Genomic DNA, 12,683 nt, shown 5'->3' on the forward strand with positions numbered 1-12,683 from the left:
TTGACGCGGGCGTCTATTTGCGCTCCGTCATTTGACAGCGGCGCGTAAATATACGCCTCGTGTGAACAGACAAACGTCTGCCCATTGCTTTCAATGGGCAGATGTTTGTCAGCGCTATTGAGGCGCTATTTTCAGACGTAATTCGGGGCAAAAACGCCCGAATTACGTCCGTAAATAGGCCGTGTGAACATACCCTTATACAGTGACTAGGACAGACGTAAAGCTGTGTAAATATGCAGCAGAAGTCAGAAGAGCTGCAGCCGGTGCCATAAATCCCAAAGAGTTTGAAGCAGTGTTTCTTCTCACCATCACGAATCTTCCCTGGGTGCTGCAGTGTTGTCCCTCTCTTTACCCCCTCTGCAGGGCCCTTCTCTTTTTTACTATGGTAATAGTGACATTCAGCTGGAAAGGCTAGGAGCAGACATCAAAAGCCTAGACAGTGCTGGTGATTTCTCCTTTCAAGTCCCTATGTGTCTATCTAACAGCCTGACAATGCTGGACCAGAGACATTTCTTGGAGCTGCACCTTCACATCATCGCCAGCACCGGCTGGATGGGAGATATGGAAATTGTGCTCTTATCCAGATGCTGAAAACATCTTTCCGGACAACTCTGGATATTAAGCCCTTCACTAGAATTGTTCTGGGATATCTGCTGGTCAGATACACTGATTTTATATGGCAAAGTTTTTTGCAGAGCTTCTGGGCTGCACATTGAGAGACAAGGGTGCGTCTCCTACATTTGAGGTGAGTCCCCAAGGCGATGAGGGTGCTGGGTGCTCACCATGTGGCATAGCGGGTGGGATGCTGCATTGCTGGACCGCTCCACCTTGCATGCTGTCTGGCTTATATTCTCAAGGGATGCTGCAGACAACTTTAAAATCATTGAAGATGCAGAAACCAAGGTGACTTCGGGTACCAGCCTTAAGGATTGATCATATTATAGGGCTTGCCTCATATTTGTAAACCTACACATAGTATATTGTGCAATGATGCCGACAATCTTTACAAACATGTGTAGGACACTGCAGAGTCTTAAAGCAGTATCACAACAGGAGAGATTTAATGAATTGTCTGTCAATACTGTCTGTTCTCAATGCATCGCACATTCTAATCGGTGGTATCAAGTCTTGGAATTTATATCTTTAGGATAGAACTGTTCATCAATGTATTTTACATTGTAGCCATTTACTGTTTTGTCTATGCCATCCAGTTTGTGTAGTTGAATCGTGTCAGCTGATGAAATAGGTTGTATTGCAGTATATTATTTCAGCAATGTGCACATGGCTGATAATATGATGGGCGGTATGTTTTTAGCTGTCAGAATAGCTCAGATAGAAAGTGACAGTCTTTTTAAACGAGCCCTTACATTTATATAGTCTAACTGGATTTTTCCATTAACTTGATTCATTCCATAAAATGAAACTAAACACTGAAAAAATGTTTACGCATCAGTAATAGATTTACATTTCAGGCATCCATACATATTTGTAATGTTGGTAAGTTTGTTTTTAAAAAAGAATAAACATCCAAAGGCTCCTTTTAGCAATATAGCCATAGCAATGTCTATCTATGTAAAAAGATATAAAGTCAACTTAAAATGTCTGTGCCCACATAATTCGCTGCTCAAAATAATAGCACCATCCAATTCCCATATGATACTGCCGTACATATCACACATCATAGTGCAATACCGTGCCCGAAGCCATACCTGACAAAATATTAGCCAGTGCCCCAATAATGATGTCACATAGTGTTCTAAATAATGCACCCATACAGTGCACAATTAAAACTCCCATACGTTGCATATATAGTGCCATATTTTGTTCAAATAAGAACACTGTAGAGTGTGCACAAAATAGAACTACCCATATAGGTGTTCATACCCCTGTAACATTGCCAGTCACACAGCCGCTCTAGCAGTGCCAGCTACTTTTACTCTGTCCTAGCACGAACTACTGTTGTTCTGTACTAGTGCCACCCACAGGGTCCCTGTACTAGTACAAGTCACAGCGCACTTATACAACACTTACCTCCTTCATACTACTTATGCTGCTCTCCTCTTTCAATAATTATAAGAAAGTTAAAAGGAAATGATCTATGGAAGACAATTATTGAGTTGTAATGGTATTCTCGTTTGAATATTTGCTACTACCACCAATATCTTTTATGGTGTCTGTCGTTTTGAGAAAAAGAATAGCATGCCGCGCTATTCTTCCCGTCAAATATGACAGAAATGCAGATTGAGACTCCATCCAGAGCCTCTGACAGTGTGAACAGAGCCATTCTGCACAAGGGAGTTTAATAATTTCATTTTCGGGAATCTCTTGGTTCCAAGATGTACATTTAAATAGTAGAAAATAACAGTGTATTTAATTGAAGTCATCACGGAGAATGACAAGGCATGTTAACATTTACCATATGTTCGATTTTATTTTGTTGTGCGATGTTAAGAAGGTAATCACTTATGTCCTAGATTTTAGACAGCTGATGCACTTTATTATTACAGTTATTGGAAATATGTTTTCAGAACTGTTATACTGCAGCATAAAGGAAGATTCATGTTCGCAAAGTTAGATTTGAAATTTCAGATTTTTAGTTGATTTTCATCATTGATTGTAGTCTAAGATTTGAAGAAAAATTGAAAAAAAACAAACAACCCCTGTTACTGAGAACATGAGAGATCACAGTGGTTTCTTTACTATCATAGTCTACTGAAATGTGTTGGCAGATTGTCAATCTTTGAGAGGGGACTGTTTATATATTTATCGATGTGGTACTTACAGTCATATATAGTGTGTGGGCAGATCAGGAGGTCTGTGTGGTACAGCATTAATTAGCTGCAGAGCAGGATGTAATGTCAGAGAAGGGGCATTGTTATGGCAACTTCTCCTTTGCAGCCCAGTATCACGCAGATATTTAGTTTTTGCCTGTGATGTTAAAGGGGTTGTACCAGAATAGACAATTATGTTGAAAATTATGACCTATCCACAGGATAGGTGATAGCATTCTGATCGCTGGGGGCCCCACCCCTGGGACACCCACCGATCGCGAGAACAGTGGTTCCAAATGCCCGTTCCTCCTCACGGCATCCCCCGCAGTGAGGAGGAGCTTGAATGGAGTGACGTTAGAGCATGCGTCCGCTGCTCCAGTCAATGTCTATGGGACTGATGGAAACAGTCGAACACTGTACTTGGCTGTTTCAGTCAGCCCTATAAACTTTGAATGGGGTGGCAGTGCGCATGCTTGACCACTACTCCATTCAAAGTCCTCCTTACTGCAGTCGAGCAGTGAGTAGGAAGAACGGGGGGTTTGGGACCCGCGTTCTCGTGACTGGTGGGGATCCCAGCTGTGGGACCCCAACAATCAGACCTTTAGTATCTATCCTGTTGTAGGTGATAATTGCCGATTCTGGTACAGCCCCTTTAAAGACCTAAAATGCACTTGGAAACTAACATTTGAGCGACCAGAGTGAAAGAACGAATTAAACAAATAGCTTTAACTAATTATTAACATTTGCCTAGTTTCACTTTAAGCTCTGGTTTAGTTCTGCTTTCCAACAATTAAATCCTATTAAAAAATACTGCAGTCAAACTAAAAAGTTGCTGTCAGAATTAGATTACAAAGCTGCATGTTTAAATACTGTAGAATAATACATTAATCCACAAAGAAACTAAATGGGTAGACTACGCATTACTTGACTTTTCAAATTGCAACAACTTTGCTTTGACAACTTCCTCTGGAAATTCTGTAGTACTAAACTATCCAAGAATCCAAACTCTGTTAATCCATTTAATGATTTGTGCAAGTATTGCACAGAACCTTATTAAATTTATAACGAAGAATAAAGGAATAATATAATCAACATTTGTTATAAATGATCCACTATATATTGCTTTGCATAGGAAGAAACCTGTCAATCAGCGGCGGGTGGAACAACAGCTCATGAATAAGCGTAACTCTCCAATGGCTGCGCTGGCCGCTACGCTGCCAAAGATTAAAGTGTACGTTTTCCAAAACTATTTAACAGACCACTGTGACAGACCGCTGAAATCAGTGTGACTGTCACTACTTTATGCTGCCCTCACTGAGATGACAGGTTCACTTTCACTGCAGTAAGAGTAGACACTTACTACTAACGTACTGACTGTAGCTGAAATGCCACTTTAAAGAGGCTCTGTCACCAGTTTATAAGTGCCCTATCTCCTATCTAATCTGATAGGCGATGTAATGTAGATAACAACAGTGGTTTTTATTTTGAAAAACGCTAATTTTTTAGCAAGCTATGAACAATTTTCGATTTATGCTAATTAGTTCTTAATGACCAACTGGGCGTTTTTTTTACTTTTTACCGGGTGTAGTAAAGAGAAGTGTATGACGCTGACCAATCAGCGTCATACACTTCTCTTCATTCATGATTACAGCGCTTATCAGATTAGGTAGGAGATAGGGCACTTATAAACTGGTGACAGAGCCTCTTTAAGGGGAATGTGTCGCAAATTAAACCTTTTTTTTTTAAGTAAGTTACTTATTTCTATTATATTTTTTAAGTTTTATGCAGTATTTTTTTTTCTTCCACATGGTGGAAAGTATTACAAATTAAATAATATTTTGACATGTTTTCCTATGTTCGCCACCAGAGGGAGCACTTCCCAGAATTACAGCAAGGTGAATAAGGCAAAGTAACCTGACTCACAGCTGCCGTAAATGTGGGAGGGAATCTCACCCCCACTTCCTATTTTTGGCTACAAGCCAGGAAAAGGTGTCTTCAAATGGCTAAGCATTGTCCGGCTGCAATTTTGGGAGTGATTGTACAATGCAGCTGGCAGAAGCTATAGGACACACCAAAAGGCTAAGGGTATGTTCACACGCTTACTAAAAAAACGTCTGAAAATATGGAGCTGTTTTCAAGCGAAAACAGCTCCTGATTTTCAGCCGCTTTTTAATCAAACTTGCGTTTTTCACGGCCGTTTTTGGAGCTATTTTTCTATAGAGTGAATGAAAAAGGGCTCCAAAAACGTGCATCTTTTTACAAATGTTTTTTGAAAATGATGTGCAAAAAAACGTCTGAAAACACTACGTGTGCACATACCCTAACGGTACCTCGGTACCTCCAAACATCTGTCCATTGATTTCAATGGGAAATATGCCGTTCTGTTCCGAAGTGGAGTTGCTAAACAAAAGGCTGAAAATCAGGAGCAGTTTTCATTTGAATACAGCTCCGTATTTTCAGACGTTTTTTATTTTGTGTGTGCACATGACTTTTCAGTTGACTGGTTCACACGGCATGTATTTGCACATTTTACGTGGCAAAAACCACATCAAAAAACGCTTGATTATGCTTTTCATTTACATAATTGGTAAAGTGCGCTGTTAGTACATACAATGCACTTTTTTACACACACGTTTTTAAAAACGCGTTGTGTAAATAAAGATGTGTCGAGTCAATTCCTTTGCACGTAAAACGAGCCAAATGTTCCCATAGTCAATGGCAATCCTAATTATGCATCAAAAAGCGCATACAAGATGAGTAAAAAAACACGCAAAAAAAAGCGCCAAACGCTTGATTAAGCTTCCCATTTACATCAATGGGAAAGCAAGCCGTCAGATTTTTACGCATGCGTTTTTAAAAAACGTGTTGCGTACTAAAGAACAGTGGGGTGGGGTTGTGTGTGGTGCAGTTGCATGTTTGGGGGGATTTGTGTGTGCGGAGGGGGTGTGCGCTCGCCACTGATTCTTCAAAACAGCTGATAAGCGGCTATGAAGGATCAGCGGCGGCCGTGCATATTCCACTGCACAAAAATAGGACACAGCTCTGCTGCACACACTACACACACAGACACACACACACACACACAGCTATGCTGCGCACACACACACAGCTCCCCTGCGCCCGCACACACACAGAGCTCCGCTGCGCCTGCACACACACTGCCGCCACACGCGCACACACAGCGGCGCCACACGCGCACACACAGCGGCGCCACACGCGCGCACACAGAGCGCTGCTACACACAGACACACACACAGTTACAGCAGATGTGCGGGGGGCGGGTCGCGGGGTAGGGTCACGAGGGGGGGCCACGGTGGGGGGTCGCGTGTTTCACATGCTGGGCAGCAGATACTGCAGACAGTAAAAACAGCACCACTTTACACCTTGTAATAGTGGGGCATGCAGACAGCTGTAAATAGAGGCAATGAATGTGAGAAAGGAATCATGGGAGCTGTAGTGCTTTACATGTTAATCCCACCCACATCTAACCCTAGCATAATAAAAACAACAGTGCTGCACAGAGCTGGGCAATATAATGAAAAGTCAAATGACCTTCTTCTGAACTATGGTGGCACCATCTGGTGACCATTAAGATACAGATATAGGTACTTTTTTGTTTTTTTCATAAGCTTGGAAAACTTGCAGCTTTACAAATGCTTTATATATTGCATAAGTAAGCCAAAGTGGTATCATAATCACAATCACAGGCAACATCATAAGGGCAAAAAAGGTAATATCCTTACTTCTTAATTCTTCTCCTTAAATCTCAGGGAACTGGATATAATATAAGATGTATGGTGAGTGGATTTTTTTCCTGCTGTCAGTGCTTCACTAATGGTCCCAGAACATATACCCAATAGAAAAAAAAAAGGGCGTAAAGTAGTTTCATTTTTTAAAAAAAGAATCATTAAACAATTTATGCAATGAAGATAACAGTGCAAACACACTGCATACTAATTCTTAACGTTGTCATGATGCTGTCACTTAAAATGACATAAAATACGACCCCAAATGAATACATGTAACAGATGCACTCTAACAATTAAAGGAGTTGTGAGGTCCCTCGCAGACGTTTAACTGTAATGGTACATTTCTAAGAATTATTATAGTTAATATATATTATAACTATAATTATATTAACTATTAACTCAGAATACCCTTATAGGGTATTTGAAAATGGGTGTTTTAAATTAGACTACCCCTATAAGAGTGTGGAAGTAAAGTCTGCAACTTTAGCTTTCCTGATGTAAACAATCTATTAGGAGGGCCACTCCACTCTTGACAATGCACAACTTAGCAACTTTCTATATTAGTTGGACGTCAAAGTCTTCATCCTTCTATAGAAACTTTTGTCTCAGGTCAACCCAGCCAGTTGGTCCATGTACGACGTACCAACCAAAGTGTAATGGAGTACACGCTGTATGACTGCAAAAGTGAAATCAACACATGCACTAGAGACCACGTAAGCTGCTGCATTTTTTTTGGGTTGTGGACATCTTTCATTTAGGGGAATGCCATTATTAAGTTCATGTTCTCATAATAAGTTAAACAAATATTAGAGGAGAAAAATATACTACCCCACATTTATTATTCAGTTTAGACTATTTTTGGTGGAAATCGCACAGGTTAAAAAGTTGCATCTAAGAGTCAAAATTGTGCAAAAAAAAATTGTGACAATTTTATTTTCGAAAAAAGAGAACAGGCAAGAAAAGTGGATGTGGTTAAGCTATAAATGATCGTTTAGCCTTATTCATCAAAGGTTAAAAAAGTCACAAATTAGTAGTGCATATTTATGGCTGCCTATAGCAGACAAAAAACAGCCAGACAACTCCAAATGCACCAGATTATTATTATTTCTTAATAATTAATTTAGGCTCTTATTTGGATTACTGCATTACTTACACAGAACATATTCTATATTCTAGTAAACATATTCAGAACATATTCATATTCTAGTAAATACATCATAAATAAATATATAATAAATGTATTAAAAGACAAAATGCTCAATTTCCGGATTAAGGCCAAAGGGTGCCAAAGTGTTAAATGGGAATTCCATCTACTAAAGAGGCTCTGTCACCACATTATAAGTGCCCTATCTCCTACATAATATGATCGGCGTTGTAATGTAGATTACAACTGTGTTTTTTATTTATCAACTGGGCGTGTTTTTACTTTTGACCAAGTGGGCGTTGCAAAGAGAAGTGTATGACGCTGACCAATCAGCATCATACACTTCTCTCCATGCATTTACTCAGCACATGGTGACCCTGCATTGTTCACTATGTGCTGTCACATACTCACACATAACGTTACTAAAGTGTCCTGACAGTGAATAGACATCACCTCCAGCCAGGACGGGATGTCTATTCACAATCCCGACACTTTGGTAACGTTTGTGTGTGACAGCACATAGTGAACAACGCAGGATCACTCTGTGCAGAGTAAATGAATGGGGAGAAGTGCATGACGCTGATTGGTTTTTCTTTTGGTTCCTATACATTTTTTCCTGAAAAAGACTTAGAAAATTAATGGATATTAGCTCCAGTTTTAAATAATAAGAAATACCCATTAGTCCTGCAAAAAAAAAGAAACAAAACATTTTGATGTTGTCTAGGAAACAAAAAAAAAAAAAAGGGACATTTTGCTCTGAAGGCCAAAAAAACACCCCTTGTCATATAGGGTTAACACAACTTATATCTAAACAAAAAAACAACAACCTCTTTTAGTAAAAGCCAATATCTGATATTAGTTGTAGACCTATTCACATTTTGAACTGTTGCCCACATTTTAATCTTCAAGAAAATGAATCCCTTTTTAAGTAAAGTGTAAATTATTTGATCATAAATTGCAAAGATTCATTGCTGCTGAATAATTTTTTCCCCCCTCAGGGATTTCCCAGTAAACAGTTATTAACTCAGATAAATAAAAAACAATATCAAAGTATTCTTATTCTTTTTCTTTTTATTGTATGGCTTGAATCAAATCTCTAAATATAAATAAATGCACCTGTATGATGCAAAACATACATGCCTACTCTCCAGGATGTCCGGGACGAGGCTTTTCTGACTTCCAGAAGAGCAGGCTTTTCTTCTGGGTCTATTGGTAGGTAAGTAATGGCTTCAAGGGCCAGTATTTGTCCTTGCTACCTTTACAGTAGTTGCATTAAGTTAAACACTTCTGGACAGTTTTAATGGGTTCCTGGGCAATCCAGGGGTGGGGCTTAAAATGCCCAACAAATTGGTATTTAAATGGTCAGAGGTATAACTATCTATGTCTACATCATTACATCATTACTACAGGGAGGCAATGCACTTTGTGTTTACATAATTTACACAGAGATACAGGGAGGCAGTACTATCCGTTTCTAGATCATTTACAGGCAGAATCAAGGAGGCAATACTATCTGTGTCTACATCATTTTCAGAGAGAGACAGGGAGGCAATACTCTTTGTGTTTACATAATTTACACAGAGATACAGGGAGGCAGTACTATCTGTTTCTACATTATTTACAGGCAGAATTAAGGAGGCAATACTATCTGTGTCTACATCATTTTCAGAGAGAGACAGGGAGGCAATACTCTTTGTGTTTACATAATTTACACAGAGATACAGGGAGGCAGTACTATCTGTTTCTACATCATTTACAGGCAGAATCAAGGAGGCAATACTATCTGTGTCTATATAATTTACAGCGAGAGACAGGGAGGCAATACTCTTTGTTTTTACTTAATTTACACAGAGATACAGGGAGGCAGTACTATCTGTTTCTACATTATTTACAGGCAGAATCAAGATGGCAATAATATTTGTGTCTACATTATTTACAGGGAGAGACAAGGAGTCAAGTCTATCTGTGTCTACTATATTTACAGGGTAAATCAGATAAGTTGTGCTGTCTGTGCCCACATTATTTACAAGGACAAACAGCACGGTAGTACTATATGTGCCCACATTATTCACAGCAGAAATAAGGAGTCAGTTCTTGGTAATTCTACAGGGTGGGCCATTTATATGGATACACCTAAATAAAATGGGAATGGTTGGTGATATTAACTTCTTGTTTGTGGCACATTAGTATATGCGAGGGGGGAAACTTTTCAAGCTGGGTGTTGACCATGGCGGCCATTTTGAAGTCGGACATTTTGTATCCAAATTTAGTTTTTTCAATGGGAAGAGGGTCATGTGACACATCAAACTTATCGAGAATTTCACAAGAAAAACATTGGTGTGCTTGGTTTTAACGTTACTTTATTCTTTCATGAGTTATTTACAAGTTTCTGACCACTTATAAAATGTGTTCAAAGTGCTGCCCATTGTGTTGGATTGTCAATGCAACCCTCTTCTCCCACTCTTCCCACACTGATAGCAACACCGCAGAAGAAATGCTAGCACAGGCTTCCAGTATCCGTAGTTTCAGTTGCTGCACATCTCGTATCTTCACAGCATAGACAATTGCCTTCAGATGACCCCAAAGATAAAAGTCTAAGGGGGTCAGATCGGGAAACCTAGGGGGCCATTCAACTGGCCCACGACGACCAATCCACTTTCCAGGAAACTGTTCATCTAGGAATGCTCGGACCTGACACCGATAATGACATAATTAACTCATGAAAGAATAAAGTAACGTTAAAACCAAGCACACCATTGTTTTTCTTGTGAAATTCTCGATAAGTTTGATGTGTCACATGACCCTCTTCCAATTGAAAAAACTAAAGTTGGATACAAAATGGCCGACTTCAAAATGGCCGCCATGGTCAACACCCAGCTTGAAAAGTTTCCCCCCTCCCATATACTAATGTGCCACAAACAGGAAGTTAATATCACCAACCATTCCCATTTTATTTAGGTGTATTCATATAAATGGCCCACCCTGTAGAATTACCAAGAACTGACTCCTTATTTCTGCTGTGAATAATGTGGGCACATACAGGGGGCTATATGTGGGGCACTATCTGAAGGGAAGCTATATGTGGAGCAATATCTACAGGGAAATGGGCTAAATGTGGGGCACGATCTACAGGGGGGCTATATGTGTGACACTATCTACAGGGGGATATATGTGGGGCTCTATCTACAGGGGCCTGTATTTGGGGCACTATCTACAGAGGGCTGTATGTGGGGCACTATCTACAGGGGCTACTATATACAGGGGCTACTATGAAGGGCACTATCTACATGGGGTTCTATGGGGGCACTATCTACAGGGGGCTCTATGGGGGCACTAGCTACAGGAGGCTCTATAAGGGACACGTTGTATGTGGGGCACTGTCTACAAGGGGCTCTATGTGGGGCACTGTCTACAGGGGGCTCTATGTGGGACACTGTCTACAGGGGGCTCTATGTGGGGCACTGTCTACAGGGGGCTCTATGTGGGGCACTGTCTACAAGGGACTCTATGTGGGGCACTGTTTACAGGGTGCGATATGGGGGGCACTATCTACAGGGGGCTCTATGGGGGGCACTATCTACAGAGGGAACTGTGTGTGGGGGGGGCACAGTGTATGGTGCTATTATAATTAGAGACACAGTGTATGGCGCTATTATAATCAGGGACACAGTGTATGGTGCTATTATAATCAGGGACACAGTGTATAGTGCTATTATATTTAGGGGCGAAGTGTGTGGCACCATGAGAATTTTATCTTCGTTTATAGGTGCAGAAATGTTTTAAAAGTGAAAAGCTGAAGACATCTAAGCGGCAAAGTGCAGAAATGGGCTGTGGCCGGGAGAAGTAATCTTAGAGGTCTGGACAGGATGGGGAAGAAAAGAGAAAAAGAACAACTAGAATCTGAGATGTTACCTGTAAATCACTTAACGTAAATGTTCATTCTGCCTCTAATCAGTAATTTAGTCACTGTATGATCTGCAGAGAGATGATGGGTGGTATGATTTTTTTTGTCTATCTTACCATATTGCAACCTTGTATTATCCCATCCCCAAACAAAACAACAACAAAAAACAAAAATAAAACATATCCATCTCTCTCTCCTCCCCTCCCCCTCACGAATGAATACATCCAGTCTCCTATTGCAACCAACGTCCCCACAACTCCTCAAACTCTACATTCCTAGTGTTTGCTAGGTAGTAGATTTTTTCGTATTGTAACATCCACCTCACATATTTCCTCAACCAATTTCCTGTACGTGGATCCTGCTTGATCCATTTGTTATGGAATTGCAAGTTGAGCGATTCTCCAAAGACTGCTGGAGAGTGCCGGGAGAGAGTGTGCACATAAAACCGCAACCTCTAATCCGTCACAACTCTGATCGACAGTATCTATGGCAACACTAAGGTGTTCGCCAGAGCCGACCGCAAAGTGGGATGGTCTTTGCTGCTTAGGACCCAGGTTGTCTTAGCAGAGTTCAGCGTTGGATAGGAGGTGCAATGCAGACTAACCTGAGCAGGAAACCAGACAGCCAGAGGTAAACAGAAAGTCCAAATTAGAAGGCAAGTGGATACCAGGAAAAGCAAAAGGTCAAAACTGTCCGAGAACGGATAATCCAAATCAGCAAACAAGGGGTTAACGAGAGACAAGCCAAGGTCAGTTTCCAAAAGGTCCAGAAGTAAGAAGTGCAGGGAGTGTCAGAAGCTTGATCAAGATACCAGAAGACAGGAACATTCACAAGCAAAGACAGGTGGGAAAAGACAATATAAATACAACCTCACAGCTGATAGGCAGAAGGACAGAGAAGAGAGATAGGCTCAAGGAAAATGAGGAAACGCCCAGAAGCTAGAAAAGTTGTCATAGCGACCTTAAGTTGGCCTAGGTTTCAACGGAAACTTTAAATAAATTTTTTTAACCAAACGACTGGCGTGTACTGAATGGGCAGGAACCCAAGTTCGTTCTTCTGGCCCATACCCCTTCCAGTGCACCGAGTACTGTAGAATACCCCTGACCCTTCTAGAA

General features: G+C 40.6%; 1 protein-coding gene across 1 annotated transcript in view; it reads left to right on the top strand.

Moving 5' to 3' along the window:
- Positions 1-397: 397 nt before the first annotated feature.
- RASGEF1B (RasGEF domain family member 1B) overlaps positions 398-12,683 on the top strand; it is a 456,059-nt gene continuing 443,773 nt past the window's right edge. The window contains exon 1 of the mRNA XM_075861356.1: positions 398-745. Within this exon, the coding sequence (XP_075717471.1) occupies positions 677-745 (69 nt within the window). The 5' untranslated portion in view covers positions 398-676. The remainder of the gene's footprint in view (positions 746-12,683) is intronic.

This window comes from Rhinoderma darwinii, chromosome 1 (genome assembly GCF_050947455.1).
Source record: "Rhinoderma darwinii isolate aRhiDar2 chromosome 1, aRhiDar2.hap1, whole genome shotgun sequence".
Lineage (NCBI taxonomy): Eukaryota > Metazoa > Chordata > Amphibia > Anura > Rhinodermatidae > Rhinoderma > Rhinoderma darwinii.